Source organism: Odocoileus virginianus, chromosome 17 (genome assembly GCF_023699985.2).
Source record: "Odocoileus virginianus isolate 20LAN1187 ecotype Illinois chromosome 17, Ovbor_1.2, whole genome shotgun sequence".
NCBI classification, from domain to species: Eukaryota; Metazoa; Chordata; class Mammalia; order Artiodactyla; family Cervidae; genus Odocoileus; species Odocoileus virginianus.
This window is the reverse complement of record NC_069690.1, coordinates 16,016,823-16,036,797: the sequence shown is the minus strand read 5'-3', so window position 1 is coordinate 16,036,797 and position 19,975 is coordinate 16,016,823. Positions and strand designations below refer to the sequence as shown.

General features: G+C 48.9%; 1 protein-coding gene across 3 annotated transcripts in view; it reads right to left on the bottom strand.

Moving 5' to 3' along the window:
• ASIC2 (acid sensing ion channel subunit 2) overlaps positions 1-19,975 on the bottom strand; it is a 1,193,713-nt gene that overhangs the window by 92,828 nt on the left and 1,080,910 nt on the right. For all 3 annotated transcript variants that reach the window (XM_070478700.1, XM_070478701.1, XM_070478699.1), the window contains exon 2: positions 4,460-4,610. In XM_070478700.1, the coding sequence (XP_070334801.1) occupies positions 4,460-4,610 (151 nt within the window). The remainder of the gene's footprint in view (positions 1-4,459; positions 4,611-19,975) is intronic.

The following is a 19,975-nucleotide window of genomic DNA, read 5'->3' as shown; positions in this document are numbered from 1 at the left end:
CTTGCCCTGAATTAATGTGTTTAACTCTGCCTAACCAGGGTTCTCCAGATCATACACTCTCCCTGTAACATGTAACATCCAAAGCTCAGGATTTCGGGGCATGCTGTCAAGGTCCATGTGTGACTGAGCCTCCCTTCTTTAAAGTGGCGTATTTCCAGGGTGCCTTCCACAAGGATGCTTGACCAAGGAGGCAATGTCAGCCTGGGGGGAAGGACATTTTTGATCGATTTCATGGTCACTTTCTACTTGCTAAGCATGAGTCCATAGGGCTGGGTCCACCCAAAGTAGATGCCTTTTCCTTGTTCACGCTTTGGCACCAAAGGTCCTCCTTGTAGGTCACAGTTACACCCAGAAGCATGGCTCCCTCAGTGCTTCCTGAAATTTCTGAGAAGTGAAGCAAGAATGTGACAGAGGCTCCGCTTTGAAAATGAGATGTCCAGAGGATAAAGTGCTCCAGGACTCTTGTGTCGGTATAGAATATTTGGAACAGTCTCTGCCTCTGGGATGGTCTGACCATCCTCCTATCTACTGGTTGTCATTATCAAGCTTTGACTGTTTCGAGTTTGCAGAGAGTGTTCATCTGATCTGCTGGTAAAGGCAGGGCTGGGGGTTCGACCATGGGTCTGACTCTATAGAGTTACTTCCCTGTCCTGCTGCTCTGCCTCTGTCATCAAGCTGTCTGGGGCCATCCCTCAACAGCCAGCTTTCCTTCCCTTTCTCCTCCGTCATCACCCATCTCTCTCCTCTAAGGACTCAGGTTCCTTCTCCTGGGGATTGAGGGGAATTGGAAAGGTCAAGGAGGCAAGGTGGCATCCGTGGGGCCACCTGGCTTGGCAGGTCAGGGAGGCGGCTCCCTCCCAAAGCCCAAGGTGGGATGAGGCTTGGCCATCCCCTCAGTCTTTGGGAGCAATGACCGAAAAGCAGAGCGTGGCCGCACCTCCTCAGGTGGCCTTAAGGACAAACATCCTCACTCACCAGAGCCCCCCTCTTGTCCTTCAGCAGGTGTGTGGACCTCAGTTCCACCCATGTGAGGCTCACCCTCCACCAGCCCAGGACACAAGCAGTTTTGAGGTGACCGGAGTCTCCAAGAAATGCTCATGACACAGTGATTTCTCAGCCTGAAGAAAGGTACTGTGGAGGAAGTCTGGGTGTGGGGATTCAGGAGGCATGGCTGGGTGGCCTGGGTGAAGTCGCCTAACCTCAGCCTTCATTCCTGGCAAATAGAGATAAGGAGCCCTTCCTATTGCTCAGCATGAGGGGATGGCTGGGAGGGAGGGGTGCTTATGGCCCCAGAGGAATGCGGGGGGTGGCTGCAAAGGCAAAACTTCAAGAAGTCAACCAGAGCTTCTGAAGCTGTGCTCTCCAATATGGCGGCCACTCGCCCCCTGTGCAATTTAAATGAATATACATCCAATGATAATAAAAATTCAGTTCCTCACTGATCACATATCAAAGGCTCAGTGTGGCTACCACATAGGACAGCACAGATAGCATTGCAGAAAGTCCTGTTGAACGGCAATGACCAGTTTCTTCTCTAACTAATTTCTTCTGGCTTCTGTCCTGCTTTCAACCCCTTCTCCTTCACACCCTGAATTATCCAACCTCAGAGGACACGGTTTGAGTGACAAGTTTTGGTGTCTCACTCGGGACAACTCTCACTCATTCTGCTGGCAGGAGGGAGCCTGGAACTTCTTCTGGATTCTGTGTGCAGATCTGGTTCCCGATAGTAGCTTGAAAGGCAGGGTCTTTGTCCTGTGTCTTCTCTAGTCAGACTGTGTCCTGCCTAGGTGTTAGGCTCACAGTAGGTCCTTAACCACGATTATGGATTTGTCTTGAATGGATATAGCTCATGGTCCATGAGGGCTGATGGCTGGTCAAGAAGCTTGGGTCAGTGTAGTCCTGGCTTGGCCACAGATTCACCATGTGACTGTCTGTCCATCACTGCTTCCCACCAGGCCTCTGTAGAACAGGCATGCAGGTGTGTGTGTGTGTGTGTGTGTGTGTGTGTGTGTGTGTGTGTCTGGAATAGATGGTCTCATGTTCTTTCCTGCTCAGGCCATCCACGGCTTCAGGGGGCAGAATGCAGATTCCCTGGGAAAGACCCTGAGGTTGGAACCCAGGCCATCAGTGGCCAATGCGCAGACCCCAGGTGACCCTGCAGGGAGCCGTGCTGGGTGAGGATGTCTGGGGATGGGGTTGCCTGCCTTGTGAGTGTGTGTGTGTGTGTGTGTGTGTTTGTCTGTGTGCATGTGTGTGTGTGTGTGTGTGTGTGTGTGTGTATACATGTGCTTTGGCTCCTGACTCAAGGTAACAGGTGAGAAATCCAACATTACACTGGGAGGATATAACTAACTTCTGGTCAGGCTGTAGGTATGGGGTCTCCAGGATTCTTTTCTTTTTTTTAATTTAATTTTTGGCTGTGTTGGGTCTTTGTTGCCATGCGTGGGTTTTCTCTAGTTGTGGCGAGCAGGGGCTACTCTCTAATTGTGCAGGCTTCTCATTGTGGTGGCTTCTCTTGTTGCGGAGCCTGGGTTCTAGGATGTGCAGGCTTTAGTAGTTGTGGTGCACAGGTTTAGTCGCCCCTTAGCATGTGGGATCTTCCCAAACCAGAGGTTGAACCTGTGTCCCTTGCAATGGCAGGCGGATTCTTAACCAGTGGCTCAGCAGGGACGTCCCTCCAGGATTCATTTTTTATTTCTCTCCTTTTCCACAAGAAGTTCAATATGCAAATATTTTCCTGTGTCTGCAAGGTAGAGGACCAGGTCTTGGGGACCTGGTCCCAGCTCCCAGGACCCAGGGTTGTCTTTGGGCCCCAGGTCACAGAACACAGGCTGCCCTGAAGGATGTTCTGGAAACCCAGCCTCTGTGGGCCCTTTTCCAGAGCTTGGCACTAATACATTTCTTTATCTGTTTGCTGGAGGGCAGTGCTCAGTCGCTCAGTCGTGTCTGACTCTTTGGGACCCCATGGACTGTAGCCCGCCGGGATTCTCCAGGCAAGAAGGCAGTGGGGACCCTGAATTTAGGGAAGTGGATGGATTCGACTAAGTGTCTGCTTGGCAGAGGGCTGGAGCCTGAGGTGAGCTCCCAGAGACGGTGAGCGGGTGATGCTTGTGAGGCCATTTCACTCTTCAGGAGCAGGAGTGACCACAACGTGCCCTGAGGGGCGCTCAGAGGCGGGGAGCCTGGAGAGGGGGTGCGGTGGGCGGGAGAGAGCTCTGGGCTTATGGTCTGTCCTCCCAGGGTGGAGGCCCTTGCTGCCCTCAGAAGCCTGGAGGGCCTGGGACTGGGGAGAGCCAGACCTCAGGATGGGGCTGAGGGAACAGCTGTGGGAATCACGGGATGGAGGCTGGGCTGCAAGAAATGAGGGCGGGAGTGTTTGACCTCGATTCCCCTCCTCAGCTCCAACCTGAGGGCCCAGGCCTCCTTCCTGCTGAGATCTGCTCACCCTTCAACCCTCCCTGTGCGCCCTCTCAGGCCCCTCTCTAGACTTCCTCTTCCTCCCCATCTTTGGACCCTGAACCGAGGGTTCTGTGAATCTCTCTTGGCATTTAGGGTCCCACGCTTGGGCACCTCTTCACTTCACTTGGTGAGATCCAGAGGCTGCCGGCATCCCTAGGCTTCCCCGCCATATCATTCCAACTTCTGCTCCATCATCACAGTGCCTTCCCTGTCCTTCCTGCACACCTCTCATGTATGATTCATGATCATCTCAAGACTCCAGGCAAGGACCCCAAGCCCTACAATGCTTTCCTGGCACCCTCCCACCTCCCAGGTGAAGGCTGTCATCCCACCCCAGCACCGGGGATCCTCAGGTCCCAGTGGTCTGTGTGTCTCCTCTTCTAGGCTGTAATCAAGGGCTTGGTCTTTTTTCAAGTCAATATCCTTATTTTGGTGTAAAGCCTGAAATAGCATATGTGGCTTATGAATAGTTTGCTGAATAAATAAACGAATAATTGGATGCATGAAATAAGCTTTGGGACTTGTATACCCGGGGTCCCCGTGGGCTCACACAGGCTGAGTCTGTGCCCTTCCATTTTCCAGCAGCCCCTCCACCTTCCCCCAGTGGGAGAAATCTGCTTTCCTTTCCACTGGGCCCTGTAGCCGGGCTGGGATATTCAAGATGGTGAAAGAGGAAGGGGCTGGTCCATCATTTCCTCATCTCCTGAAATTGCACCACCCATCGCCCCAACCGAACTTGCTAATTCAAGCCTTCCTCCGCGCCTCCTCTCACCCTACCCACCCTCCCTTTCCAGTATCCCCATCACCGGCCCCCTCCCACCTAGTGAAATCCAAGGAAAACTCAGGGCATCACAGTTTGTGCCTGGACGTCCTTCCCATTCACTGGCATGCCACCCACCCCTTGATGGAGAGCAGCCCTTCACTGGGTGGGCCAAGCTAACCCGCTCCAGGCCGCACCCGTCCGCCATCACCCCCGGCCCCGGCCCCTGGCCCGGCTCACCTGTCTCGCCCCAGATGGGCAGGTACTCATCCTGCTGAATGTCCAGCATGATCTCCAGCCCGTTGCCTGTCCCCCCCTTGACCGTGGTGAGCAGAGGCTTGCCATCCTCGCCCGAGTTAAACATGTAACACTTCCCATATTTTGTAAACACCTGAGGGAGAGAAGAGAAAGAAGCAGTGGGTGACTTTGGACTGGGCTCCAGGCAGACTGGGAACCCCAGAAATCCAACAGCAGGCCAGCGTCCCCACAGCCCGTCACAGCCAACCCTCTTGGGGACCACGATTAACCTCACCCCCGGTTAATGGGCTGGATTTTGGCATCAAAGGACACATCTGGACACCCTTTGGGGTTTGTTACCATGGACTCTGGTCTCTTCTCCCTCTGTTAATCCTTCCCTGGGGGCGGGGCCAGGGGGCGGGGGGAGCCATGTCCACTTTCAAGTTTCAAGCATTGTCTGTATGCTTTCTATCCTGTAATCTGTGCCTCCAGCCCTGAGCTTTCTCTTGGGCTCCAGACACACTGACCCAACTGACTGATACTCATGATTTCTGCATGACCCATAGACCCCTGACTGCCAGCATGTCCCAATGGGATCAAGGCTTCCTCAGCGTCTGCACCCCACTGGATGGTTCTCCTGTGCACTGTGTCCTGGGGAATAGCATTGCCATCTGCCCAGGGGCTCAAACCAGACCCTCAGACTGTGTCCCCTCTTTCTCTTTCTCACCCCACGTCCAATCAACCAGCAGGGTCCGTCAACACTATCTCTGCATCCAACTTGACTTTCTGCCTTCTCTCTTCGGCACAGCTTTAACTTAATGACCTCCATCATTTCTTGTTTGGGCTGCTGCAGTTTGTTAGCTAGACTGCTGGATTCCAGACAACCTTCTCCAGCCCATCCTCCAAGTGAATCGTGGCTCACTCCTTCAGAAATGCAAACCTGATTATATTAATCCTGTGGTTAAAATCCATCAGGGCTGCCCATCCCCCTGAGAGTAAGATCCAGGCCCACCCTCCACACTCAGCCTCCTATGATGTTCTCTCTGTCTGCTCCATCCTCCTCTTCCCATCTGAGTCCATGGGAATCCACTGGAAGATAAGCTCATGGGTTTGGTGGTTACCTCTGCATGTTCACTGAGGAATCTACCCCTGGCTTAGGGCCTGGCACCTGGGGGTATTCCAGAAGTATATGTCAAGTGGACAAGTGAATGAATACATGAGTGGGTGGGTGGGTGGAGCTACATTAAACAACTCTGGCACCTCTGGAGGTGCCCTGCTGGTTCGCCTACTTGTGGCTTTCTACTTTGCTGCTTCCACTACCGGTAACGGCTCTTGTTCCTTTTTCTGCCTGGGCAACTTCTGTCCATTCTCCAAGACTGAATCAATCCACTGCCTCCTCCAGGATGCTGTCCCAAGCTCATGGACCAAGTTGTATAACATCCCTCCTCACTTTCCCCCTTTTGCTCCTTCACCAGGGCAGCTATCACATGCAACAGTAACCACAGGTGGATACTGTTGTTTCTGTTGTGCAGAGGACAAAACCATAGCCCAGAGAGGTTAAGCAACTTACTCAAGGTCACACAGCTATTAAGTAGAAAAACTGAGATTCAAAGCCTCGTCTGTCTGGTTCTAACACACATGATCTTTTGGGGCATGTTGTCTTTGTCATTGGGATGTTTCTGAGCCTTATACTGCTCCTCTCTGCCTTGCTTTTTCCATCAGCCAATCAATAGTCATATGCACGAGCTCCTACTACATGCAAGGACTATGGAGACTGTAAAGAGGTACAAGCCCTGCACTCCCAGTATTTCCCTTTATAGCTAGGGTCTCCAACGCCCTGGCCACGGACCACTGCTGGTCCATGACCTGTTAGGAACCCGGCTGCATGGCAGGAGGTGAGTGGTGAGATGGAAGCTTCATCTGTATTTACAGTCACTCCCCATCCCTTGGGCTTACCAGGTGGCACTAGTGGTAAAGAACCCACCTGCCAATGCACGCAATGTAAGAGATGCACACTCGATCCCTGGGTTGGGAATGTCCCCTAGAGGAGGGCATGACAACCCACTCCAGTATTCTTGCCTGGAGAATCCCATGGACAGAGGAGCCTGGTGGGCTACAGTCCATGGGGTCCCAAAGAGTCAGACACAACTGAAGCGACTTAGCACGCACTCCTTCCCTCCTGTGCTTTACCACTTGAGCTCCACCGCCTGTCAGATCAGATCAGTGGGGCATAATAAATTTAATACGCTTGAATCATCTTGAAAACATCCTGACACCCCCTCCTCCCAACCCCACCCCACGTCCACCCCAGTCCGTGGAAAAACTGTCTTCCATGAAACCGGTCTCTTGTGCCAAAATGGTTGGGGACCGCTGCTTTTTAGTGCATATCAAAGTATATAACTAGATGGTGATTTATAGACTGTTTGTTGGAGAGGGTGGGGGCTGGGTCTATTTTGTTGGATGAATGAATGAATGGGCTTCAAGGGGTTGCTACTCCCATTCCCTCGCCCACCTCTGGGAGGCTCCCTTAAATGTTGGCCAGCCTTGCTAGTTCTGGCGGGAACTCACACCTGATCTCTTGTTCCACTCCCCTCCCCTACCTTTCTCTGCTCTGGTCTTCTCAGCTTCGCGCTAAATTGTTCCTGAGCGTTTTTGCTTGCTTCTCCTCGAGGGTATTAGAGGAGAGACAGTTTGCCTTCTTGGGGCCGAAGAAGGGGCTCAGAGCCAGGCAGGTGCACACGGACTGCACTTCTCCGCCGGCCGCCCTGACTGCACCTTGCCAGCCTGCCTCTCCTGCCTGGCTTCTCGGAGAGGATCATTTTCCTCTTTGCTCAACATCAAAGGCTGAGAGCTATTTACCCACAGCGCAGTTTTGCTAGAAACTCGGGACAAGATGCCGCTCTCCTTCCCCGTTGCCGTGCATAATGACGTGTAAGAGTAACTGGCTTCAAACGTAGGCCTTATCGCCCCTAGCCACAAAAGACAATTTATTTAAGTCTAGACTGTCAGGCCAGAGCTCGCTGCTTCTTCAGACCTGCCATTCTCCGAGGCACTTCTCTGCTCTCCTGGTAAGCGCTGACAGCCTCATCTGGGATGGCAGGGCTGAATTTGCAAGGTTGCTAAGAATCAAGAATTGCTCTTAGTTGGATCCTTTTGTAAGAATTAATGCTGCACATATCAAACCTGGACCTGCAGGAGTGACAGGGGTGGGGAGTGGGGGGAAGCCTGAGATAAAGATGGGCCCCATGACCATCGTTTTCATTGCTCACTGCGTGTTACAGTTGAGAGATGACACTGTACACTTCAGCTTTCTCAATGGCCCCATGAAGTTGGAGGGAAGGAGACTAAAAATTCCTGGGTGTCTACTCTGTGCTGGCTCCTGCTTGGCATTTTCAGAGGAACTATCTTTTTGCTAATTATGGTCCCAACTACCCTGATGGGAAGGCGTCTTATTATCACATGCCCATTTTATAGCTGGGAAGACTGAGACTTAGTGAAGAGGTAGGTCGTAGAGCCGGGACTCATGGGTGTGACTTTACCACCAAGGAAGTTCCAAGGGAGGAATCCTGAGATTCTGAGCCAGACAGAAAGGCATCGGAGCACCGTGCTCATTATTTGTCAAGTCTGTGGCCTTGAACACGACATCTTTTTCCAATGTCAGTTTTCATGTTTGCAAATTGAGCAAAGATAATCTTGCCACATGGTTGTAACAGCTAAACGAGGGAATGCAAGTGGATTTGTTTGGAAGATTACATAATAGACATCTTTAAGAGGTATGGATCCATACTAGGTCCTTTTCAGCAGAAGTGAGAGAAGTTATTTGAGTTATGGGGGGAGGTCAGTGATGAACTAAAGAATGGGGGTTGTTGAGGGGGCCTGTCCTCTCTGATTGTGACTCAGTAATACCAAACTCATCTCTCTCTCTCTGTTGCTGTTGTTTTTTGGCCGCATGGGTCTTCATTGCAGCTATCAGGCTCTCTAGTTGTGGCATGTTGGGCTTAGTTGTTCCCAGGCATGCGGATCTTAGTTCCTTGACCAGGGATCACACCTGTGTCTGCTGCATTGGAAGGTGGAATTTTAACCACTGGACTCCCAGGGAAGTCCCACCAAGCTCATTTTGAAGTAGTTACAGGGGATGGAAACCACCATGTGCCACTGACTGCTTATTCCTTAAGAATGTTAAGCCTGTTGCTAAAAGCCCAGGGCAGCCAATGAGATGACTGGAGCCACAGAGTTCTGTAAGAGAGGGCAATGCTTTGATGCACACAATCCACTTTGAAATCTACTTTTGGATGGAACTGCAAACAGTTACTGGTGCAGTGGACAGCCATCATAGTCCGAAGTTATCACGTTTTAGCCGGTACTTTTCTTCCCTTGGTAGTGTCTGTGTCTGATTTTGGTATCAGGGTGATGGTGGCTTCATAGAATGACTTTGGGAGTGATCCTTCCTACTCAGTCTTCTGGAAGAGTTTGAGGGACTTCCCTGATGGTCCAGTGGCTGAGACTCTGAGCTCTCAATGCAGGGAGCCCAGATTCAATCCCTGGTCAGGGAACTAGACACAACTAAGAGTTGGCATGCCACAGTGAAAAGATCCTGAATGCCGCATCTGAAGATCCTGCATGCTGAAAGGAAGAGCGAAGATCCCATGCACCACCGCTGAGACCTGCCCAGCCAAATAAATAAATAAAGATAAATATTAAACAAAGATTTTGAGAAGGATCGGTGTAAGTTCTTCTTTGTATGTTTGGCAGAATTCCCCAGTGAAGCTGTCTAGCCCTGGACTTTTGTTTGCAGGGAGGTTTTTTTTGTTTTTTAAATTACAGATTCTATTTCACTTCTAGTGATTGGTCTGTTCAAATCATTTCTTCTTGATTCGGTTTTGGTGGGCTGTATGTTTTTAGAAACCTGTCCACTTCTTCTAAGTTATTCAGTGTTTTGGCATAAATTGTTTATATTTGGCACAATCTAAATCCAAGAAATCTGGATGTGGGGATGGGGAGAGGGTCTGTGCCTTCCAGTAGCTCTTAGAAGAGTCCTGAGCTCACAGACTGGCTTGGCTGCCCTCTCTGGAGCACCACTCATATTCTATCTGCTGTCATTGATTTTTTGCAGCAGCCTTATGAGTTTGGTCTTATCACTCCCATCTTATAGATAAGGAAACTGAGGCCCAGAGAGGCTAAGCCAGGTCACAGAGCTGGTAAGTAGGGAATCCAGGGTGTAAGTCATCTTTGCCTCACTCCATTGCCTGTGTTCTTTGCCCCCGCTTCCTCGTAGCTACAGCTCCTCTGTTCCCGGCAGACTGATAAAATTGGTGTCTTGCTAACACTGAGGGTCTTGAGCTTGGTCATGGTGGCAGGGGGTGGTTATATCTCAGAGTCAGGAGAATCTCAGAAAAGTACAAGTCTTCTTGGGGATTTCCCTGGTGGTCCAGGGGTTAAGAATCCTCCTCTCAATGCAGGGAACACGGGTTTGATCCCTGATTGGGGAACTAAGATCCAACATGCTGTAGGGCAACGAAACCTGAGTCCTGCAACTAATGAAGCCCTCAGGCCACAATTAGAGAGCCTGCTCGCCACAACCAAAGGCTCCTTATGATGCAATGAGGATCCTATGTGCAACAGCTAAGACCTATCACAGCCAAATAAATAAATATAAAAAAATCTTCTTGCCCAAATGTCTCATTTTGCCCGTGGAAAGTCTAAGGCTCAGAGAGGTGAGTGTCCTGCCCTGGGTCACACAGCTAGATTGGGGGCAGAGTTGAGATCTGACCCGGGTTTGGGTCTGTGCTCTTCCCCTAAAGCCTTTGTTTGTACATGATGGGGGTTGGAGATGATGGCTAAGCTCTCCTTCCTGGGGCCCTGCATCCAGGAATAAAAAAGATTAGCAGTGCCTGCTGGCCTGGGTACCAGCATCCAGGTTCGGTGTGACCTGTTGGGGCTGCCTGCCTTAGAGTCCAGTAAATGCACAGTGGAAAAGGTCAGGGACAGCAGATATCCCTGAAGACACAGTTTTCTGGTCCAATTAGTAGTGCAAACAACATTTCTACACATGGACCTACTTGAGAAAATAAATTATGTATAAGCTCTCTTAAGGACTGTAGAAATATCCACTTACCAGCACACGATGGCCTGCAGACTTCAAGCCTTCCAAGCCTTCGTTAATCCTGACCTTTAGGGCTTTTCTGAGGCAGTGGCTTCCTTGTCTCTTCTTGCTTATTACGCTTGAACGAAGTGAAATCCTACTGCTCCAAACCTCCTCTAAAACTCAGCTATTCCCCCCTGCTGAGTTGAATGAACTTTCCTCCCAGTGATTTGCTGAAATTTCTTGTTTGGCTGTTTTCAAAATAATGGACATGCTAGAGCCCACTGTTTTGTTTGCTCTGGTTTTCTCTATCGAAATCTCCTAACACAGCAGTCCTCAACCTTTTTGGCACCAGGGACCAGTTTTCTGGAAGAAAACTTTTCCAGGAAGCAGGGGAGTGCATGGTTTCTGGATGATTCAAGTGCCTTACATTTATTGTGCACATTATTTCTATTATTATTACATTAGCTCCACCTCAGAACATCATGCATTAGATCCCAGAGGTTGAGGATGCTGCTTTAACACATTTCACACAGAGGGAGGAAAACAGTCTGTTAAATGGGTCACTAGGCTTTCAGTAAACAAAATGAAGCTGCCTTTTGTCTTCTTTTCTTGGAAGGAGGCGTGGAAGCTTATCAGTAATTCAATCCTTTTCATTGCTGTGTAGTATGCCATTGCACAGCTATACCAGGATTTATTCATTCAACTATTGATAGACATTGGGTTGGCTATTACAAATAAAGCTACTATGAGCAGGTATAGGTCAGTCTTTGTATGGATAAGTTTACATTTCTCTTAAGTAGGTGCATAGGAATTGAATGGCTGAATCATATCATCATAAGTGTGTCTGTAACTATTTAAGAAATGGCCAAGTTGTTTCCAAAATGGTTGTGTAGTTTTATATTCCCATCAGCTATGAGAGTTTCAGTGGGGGTGGTTTCCATTTGTTTTCTGAAGTTGTCAGTGAACATGTTTGAGAATTAAATAGAGCAGAGGGATGCGTGCATGAGGAGGGGGCTTTAGATGGTCAGCTCCTGGAAGATGAGGCCTGCCTGCATCTCATTAGGAAAAATGCTTACTCACTCATCTCTTCCTGCAACAGGAAATTTTGGCCACCTATGATGCTCCAAGGACAGATGCCTGACTGTGCTTTTACCCCATGGTGAGATTTAAAAGGCAACTTCAACAAGTACCCAGGAAAGCACCTCCGTGTGGCTGTGGAGTCCTTGGGAACCAAGGAGATGAGAGAATGCAGCCCCTAGGCAACCACTTCATCCCAACCAAGAGGCCACAGTCTCTTTTAGGACATCATTAATATCATTCATCTTTGGGTTCCTTTTCGGAGGGGAGAGAAGAACGTATAGTCACTGGGCATTTAGCATGAGGCAGGCACTGTGCTGATTGCTCTATGTTCCTTCTACCTTTCTTAATAATAATTTAACCAATTAATTAAATAATTTGGCTGCACTGGGTCTTAGTTGTAGCATACAGGATCTTCAATCTTCCTTGTGGCATGTGAGGTCTTTATTTGCAGCATGTGGGATCTAGTTCCCTGACCAGTGACCCCCTGCTTTGGGAGCATGGAGTCTTTAGCCCCTGGACCACCATGGAAGTCCCCTATAGGCCTTCTATCTTTTAGGGCTCACAGGACCCACTGATGTAGGTGTTATTCTCCCCAATTTGTAGATGAGAAATTATGGCTCTGCGAAGCTAAGTCCTTATCCAAGGTCCTCCAGCTAGAGAGAAATTCACCTGACTTTTCCCTTTATAGGCAAGGGTCGCTCAAAGAACCCATAGCATCATTTGAGCATGTAATCTGGTCCTGCGACCCCCATCCCCTCCACTGAGTCCCTGCCCCTCTATGCAGAGATGTGACATATGCTGTGTTGATTTCACTGAGAAGCCTTCCTGTCTCCTTCCTCCAAGCCTGAAACACAGCCCGGGGCTTTTCTGTTGGGCAACTGTCCAGAGAGTTTTAGACCACACTGGAAGAGATGTGTGAGCCCCATACAGAAGAAAAGAGCATCAGGTGACTGCCAGTCTGTCAGCTGGGAAAACAGCACAGAGGGGAGCAAGGGGTGACTCTGAGCGCTCTCCAAGTCACACATTTTGTGAGCAAATGTTCCCCTGGAGATCGGCTCACAGAGGCAGAAGGGACACTTGAAGGCTCCTGGAGGGTCATTTGAAATTCCAGACCTTCACGGATGAATCTCTCCTGACCCCTCATGTGAGCATCCCAAATTGGCCCTGACTTGAGTTATGAAATGAGTTAGGGGGAGCTAGAAGCCTTTCAAGTTGGACCAGCTTGGCTGGTGTGGGGAGGGGAGTCTGGGTGATGGAGGTTTGATGGTGGGAGACTTCAGGACGGGTTGGTTGCTCTTTCTGCTGGGGTCCTCCACTGTCTGTCTCCTATGAGAAGTAAGGGCTGTGTCCTTTTCACCCCTGGCATCTCAGTGCCTGTTTCCATGCCTGGCACACAGTAGGCACTTAATGGGCATGTGTATGGATGCAAGAAAAGAGTCAAGCATGGAACTGGGAACCAGAGAGCCTCAGCTTCCAACGCTGGCTCTGCCCTGATTCAGGGAAGTCATTTCCTCTTTTTGAATCTTGATCCCTCATCCTGGAAATGCTGGTAAGAGTAACTTCCGCTAGAATTCTTATAAAAATCAAAAAGGTCATAATGGATCTGAAATCACTTTGTAGAAAAAAAAAGTTTTCAGCCCAGGCAGAGAACTTTCTTGCCTGTGGTCAGTATCATGGCTAAGCCCCAAAGGGGCAGGGGAGGTGAAAGCATTGTTATTTGCCTGTAGAAATGGAATCTGAGATGTTGTTCCATCTGGGACCACATTTGTGGCTCATCCATTCGGTTGCCTCGTGAACATCTACAGAACCTGTCTTGTGTTCCAGCACTGCCCCAGGTGTTGGGGATGCAGAGAAGCATCAAGTCTTTAGGGACCACCTAGTAGGGAAAGTGGTCCTGCAGAGTGGTCCCGGGTGGAGTGCCCGGAAAGAAGCTGTCTGGTGGGTAGGGATGGGAGGATTGTGGGGGTTGATACAGAGTTCTCTCTAGAGGCAGGGCTGCTGACCCCAGCAGTATTTAGCAGGCTGAGACAGATCCCTTAGGCTGGCTCCTGGTCTTAACAGGGGCATGCTGATGTCAGGGAGGCCAGTGAAGTCCGCTGAGCCCTACCTACCAGCCCTCACTCCAGCTCGCTTCTGTTTCCACCCCTTAGACAGACAACAAAGGGCTCTACTAAAAGACCGGCAGGAAGGACAGACCCTGGAGTCAGGTTATCCTGGCTGAACACCTACTATGTGCCAGACACTGTGCACAGTGAAGAGTGGCGCTTAGCTGTTAGCTAGCTGATAATCACTAAGACACACAGGCAGTGACTAAGAGGGGCTGGCATCTTGTTCTCTTCAAGGAAACTGGTGTCAGTCTCCGGGGACCCCCGCCGACCCCCCCAAGCCTGGCTCTCTGATCTGCCCACTGCCAGCAGGTCACCAAGCCCAGCCCTAGGGATATGGGGCCAATGCAAGTGGGTTAATAGAAAGAGCATGTTCCTAGGGAGCCAAGGCTGACTACAAAGACCACCCCCTTGGCTATTATCAGATGTGGGGAGCAGGACCCAGGAGGCCTTCCTTGCCTTGAGGGAGAGCGTAAGCGCAGAAAAAGTGAAGGAGAAAGAGTAGGCACAAATCGTCCACAGCCCATCACCGTGTCCCTCTCCTGCCCCCATTCCCCCCTCCTTAACCCTGCTGACACGATCCCTGCTGCCGCAGCCCACGCCAGTTCCCACACAGAACCTACTGAAGGCAGGGTGTGCTCAAGGTGCAGCTGCCCAGATGCGCTGGAAGTAGCCCTGAGTTCTGCCACATTTGGTTCTTTCGGGGTGCAGAGCCCCGAGGCGAGGCACACCTTAGTCTGTGTTCTGATCACTTACCAGATAATGGATGCTAAGTACTCGACAGAGTACTCACTCAGTAACATTAGCTAAGATAATGTGGGGGTTCTGCACCTGAGTTTTGAAATCTCAGCTCTCACACGATGTGATTTCTGGGTTCCCAGTCCATATTACAAGTTCTTTTTACAACTGCTTGCCTGATCCTGTGACTATGGCCCTGTGCCCACTTCTGACTGCTGCCTGCTGGACTTATGTATGCCCACTTGGTTTCCCTGTGGCCGTGCCCAGATGGAACATTCCTAGGGTATTCCTCTATAGGAAGTTTGTGTTTCTGCTCAGCTGAACTTCACCTTTCCCCTACTTTTCCAGCCTCTATCCCAGGGACTTGTGTGGGCTTCCTAGCCCATTGTGTTTTCTACCTGTGTGATCCACCCGGAGATAAGACATGGGTCATTCCTTGCAGCTGCCTCACTACACACCTTCTGAAGCAGGTGTGGGATGGGGGGAGGGGAAAGGTAAGGATCAGAAATGTGTTCTATTGTGTTCCTAGTTAATTTCACATTATTCTACAGGTCTGCATAGAAACTATGCATGGGTGAAAACCAAATGATGGTTTATGATGTTTACGGAAGAAAAGCAGATGTTCCAATTAATGCTAGGGCTGAAAACAGTCCCAAGGCAGGCTGATTCTAAAATCTGATCAAGAAAAGGTCAAATAGGTAACAACCCACATGGCACAAAAATCCTCATACCACATTCTTTCTGATTTCATATTTTCTCATTAAAAACATATTTCAGCTTCTCCAGGAACTGCTCAGGGAATGTCACTGTCTTCTAGTTTTTCCCCCCTCACTGGTCTTGGAGGTTGAGCGGCATGTAATTTCCGTAGCAAAGCTTGCATTGTGAATGTTCAAAGGCATCGCAGATTCACGAATGCAGAGGGTTTGAGGCAGTTCAGTGAGGTTGCTTTCCCAACGTGTGGAATTAAGACCTAGCTGGAAGATATACAGCATGTACGATACCACGCTCCTTCCTAGGTCCATAGCAGACAATAACTAATGGATCACAGTACTGTTTACCTCTGAGTCTCACAGTTTTTTAATTTTTTTCTTTTTTTTTCCCAGCCCAATAATTCTGGCTGCCACTGTTGGAGTTGGCAAGTGAGTTGACTCCTGTTTGCCCGCCTTGTGCAGGAAGAATGTACTGCTGATGGTGACAGTGTTTCTGTAATAAAAGGCAATGCCTGATAGTTGGGGCAGGTTTGGAGGACAACTTCAGGGGCACAGTTATGGGGGCTTAGGCAGAAGGGACTGTAGTTGGTGACAGAGGCAGAAGAAGGACTTGGTATACTAAAAAAAAAAAATTTGCTGGACTTCCCTGGTAGTCCAGTGGTTAAGAATTCACCTGCCAATGCAGGGGATATGGGTTCGATCCCGGGTCCAGGAAGCTCCCACATGACGGGGGGCGACTGAGCCTGTGTGTGACTACTGAACCCGTGCACCCTAGAGCCCGTGTCCTGCAACAAGAGATGCCCTCGCACCACAACGCCCCTGCTCACCGCAACTAGAGAAAGTCCATGCACAGCCACAAAGACCCAGCACAGCCAAAAATAAATAATAAAGTATTAAAAATTGCTTAGACTTGCCACTCTGCACTCTGGTATAGCAAGTATAAGCTTTGGAACCAAGTACCAATTCTGCCATTCATGAGTTTTTAAAATCGGGCTAATATTTCCTGACCATCCCTTTGTTTTCTGTCTCAGATTGGTGGACTCGACTCCCAGGCGACTGGGAATAATTTTCACGGTACCACAGTTCCTTGACTTAGGATCAAAGGACCAAAGGACCTGAGATGATTAGGGGCTTTCAAAATGAAAGACAAAGCGTCCTTTTGTTCTTTCAACATCTAATGAACTACTATCACGTGTCAAATACTCTGCGAGATCCTGGGAATGCAAAGATAAATAAGACACGGACACTCCCCTCAATTGCCAGGGCAGAAATGGAGGGAAAAAACAGCTTCAGGCCGTCAAGGAGATGGAGCAGCTGTAAGGCCATGATTGATTCCCACACATCCATTTACAGGATGCAGCTCTTGAGGGACAAAGAACAGGATGCAAGGTCCACTTGTGTAGTATCTGCTCTAACCCCTAGTCCTGTTGAGCTTGTGTGCGTTTGCAGAGGGCCGGTTTCCAGCTACTGTATTGTTTTTTAAGGGTGACTTAAAAAAATTATTTATTTGGCTGTGCTGGGTCTTAGTTGAGGCATGAGATCTTTGGCTTTTGTTGCAGCATGCGGGATCTAGTTCCCTGATTGGGGATTGAACCTGGGCCCCCGTATCGGGAACTTGGAGCCTTAGCCACTGGACCCACCAGGAAAATCCGTCAGCTACTGCTCTGACATCAGCATGACCCACTCTGGCCTTTCCCATCCTTTCTGCACTCCTCCATCACAAGAGCCCCATCGCATCTCCTTACCTTCAAATCAGAGCCTAGATTAGGATGGGAAAGGTGAAGTGCCAAGGCACAGAATTTAAGGAGGTATTCAATTCTTGGGACTGAGAGTGGTGAGTGCCTCTTTAAATTTTGCACCTGGGTAGCCCACTTGTACACCCTAGTCTGGGCCCTGTTCCAGACAAAGTCAGATGAAGACAGGAAGAAAGACATCCATGGTGAAAGTGGCACAACAGCCTGTTCTCACAAGCTTGCAAAATAGACACTATTGTCTTATTTACAGATGAAGAAACTGAGGCTCAGAAATGGTGAGTTACTTGCAGAAGCATCACAGAGTGGGAAAAAATCAGAAGCTTTTTTTTTAAACTGAGACAGACCCAGGTCATGTTCCCAGTTCTGCCTGTCCTGAGCCATGTGACCTTGGGCCAGTGACTTATTTTTTTCTGACCTTCTGATTCCTCCACCTGAAGAATGGGGATAATACTCTCTCTCAAGGTCAGATGGGAATGAAGTCCAGGCACTTCTAGCTTCTGGTTCCGTGACTCTGCTTTCTCATGTGTTAAGTGGACCGGCCGTACCTGTTTCACCGAGATGCCCTGGGGACCAAATGAAATGATGGCTGTACCAGCCCAAGGTGAGTTCTGAAGAGCTGTTTGGAGGCTCAAGTGTGAATTCCTTAATAGACTTTTCTGTCGCTCCAGCCCTGTTAACTGTCTAGTCTTCTGGGGTGCAAGGAGGGAGGTAAGCATCTGTTTGGTGAGTGCTTTTAGAGGTCTCTGATAATAGCTTCAGATCTTCTCTAGAGGGATAATTGAGATGGAATGCTGGCTACAGGTCAGATGCCACACCAAGTGCTTAAATGCACCATCCCATTAAAAAACCTCCCAGAAACCCTACTATTACTCCCATTGTCAGAGAAGAAGAAACGAAATCTGGGGGAGGCCAAAGGACTCACCCAAGGTCATGCAGCATGTCGGAGGCAGAGCCAGGATCTCCACTCATCTGTCTGATGGAGCAACCTGGGCTTTCTGTGTCCTACTAGGCAACAGTGACAGGAAGAAGTCCAGGCTATTTCTCAGCAATGGAGCAAAATCTAGAATTTGCACCTGAGCATGCGCCAATGTACCTGAATATAAATTAGACTCATTGAAAGTCAGGACATGAAACCTTGTGAGTGCCAATTGCTTCCTAAGCAGGGGCAGAGCAACAGCTTGAGGCTTTCCAGGATGGCCTGAGAGTGTTACTGATTTGAGTCTTTCTTGTTGTTCTTGTTGTTTAGTGGCTAAGTTGCATCTGACTCTTTTCCGACCCCGAGGACTGTGTAGCCTGTCAGTCTCCTCTGTCCACAGGATTCTCCAGGCAAGAATACTGGAGTGGGTTGCCATTTCCTCCCCCAGGGGGATCTTCCTGACCCAGGAATTGAATCCATGTCTCCTGTATTGCAGGCAGATTCTTTACCACTAAACTACCTGGGAAGCCCATGAGTTGTTGCTATGTCCTCAAAATTCAACTGAAATTCTACAACCCTATCCACCAAACCAGAGAATTGAGAGTGGCAGGTCAGCAGTTCTCTATAGATTGAAGTCCTATAGGTTCTACCTTGACAATATCTAGTTAATTTCCAGTTAATATCCTCCTTCCAACCCCTGTAAGCTTCAGGGAGAGCTGTCAGCTGCCTCCACTGCAAGTTGCTGGGTGGGTGAATGCCTCCATCCCGCAGGGTTGAGCATCCTCTATGCTACCATATTCCCTGTGTCCTTTCTAGTTCTGGGGACTTAGCAGGAAATCAATGAATGCCGAATAAATTAATGCTTCCATTTATTTGTCTATTTTTCGCTCCATCCCCAAATTCTGAGACTATTTATCCAAGAGCTCTATGCAGAGCCTAGCATAGCATAGGTACTCAGTAGAAGTTTGTTGAATGATTAACTTAAGAGAGAATAACTGAAAGGAAAATGGTGTAATTTGTTTTATAAAGAAAGAAATCTGCACACGATGGAACTGATCAAAACCTGTATGAAGCAAGGATTCATGTATGGCTACCCTCATGAACCAGCTCCCTTCAAAGCAGGGAATTCAGCAAAGGGGCAAGACCTGTACCTGTCCTCATGGCTCCAGGTTGAATGGGCTGCAGAGAGATTTGGTGAGGAGAAAATCAGGCTTCCTTTTTACCAAAACAAGGCAGCCGCTTCTCTCGTCTTCTGAGAACAAAGACGAAATGGGGGAGCTGAGAGTATTTAGAAGGGAAAAGAGCAGACTTAAGGAGGATCACAATAGCTATCTGTAAATATTTGAGGGGATATCATTTCGAAGAGAGAATAGACCTACTCTGCACTGCCATGGAGAAGAGTGTCAAGATCTGGACTGGACACAAGAAAATAAATTACCAGTTAACATACAGGCAGTAATCTTTCTAGGGAGATGGACATAGTCTATATCATAAGGGTATGGGTTACACAGGTGTATCTATTTGTCAAAACAATATAGGTAAGATCAGTGCATTTCAACATGCATACATTATACAACAACAAAAGGAAATGTTAAATCATTATCATCATCATTGTCCTAAAATGAGAGAGAGGGGTGAGCAGAGGTACAGAGGAAACAAGAATATAAAAGTATTAATATTGTCTGATTTGGATAATGGGCACATAGGGTTCATGGTACACACTTGTTAATTTTGTATATGTTTAATTTTTTTCTTAAGTAAAAGCTGGTGTATGTTCATTACTGAGCAGAGGTGAATTAAATGGGCTGTGTTGAGAGACAGTGAGCTCCATGTCACTAGAAGTATTTATGCAAATTTGCTGTGTATCCTCAACACCCCCTACTCTCTAAGAAACTGGGCTATTGGAGGGCAGTCCAGAACAGATGCTTTTGAACTGTGGTGTTGGAGAAGACTCTTGAGAGTCCTCTGGACTGCAAGGAGATCAAACTAGTCAATCCTAAAGAAAATCAGTCCTGAATATTCCTTGGAAGGATTGATGCTGAAGCTGAAGCTCCACTACTTTGGCCACCTGATGCGAAGACCTGACTCATTGGAAAAGATCCTGATGCTGGGAAAGACTGGAGGCAGGAGG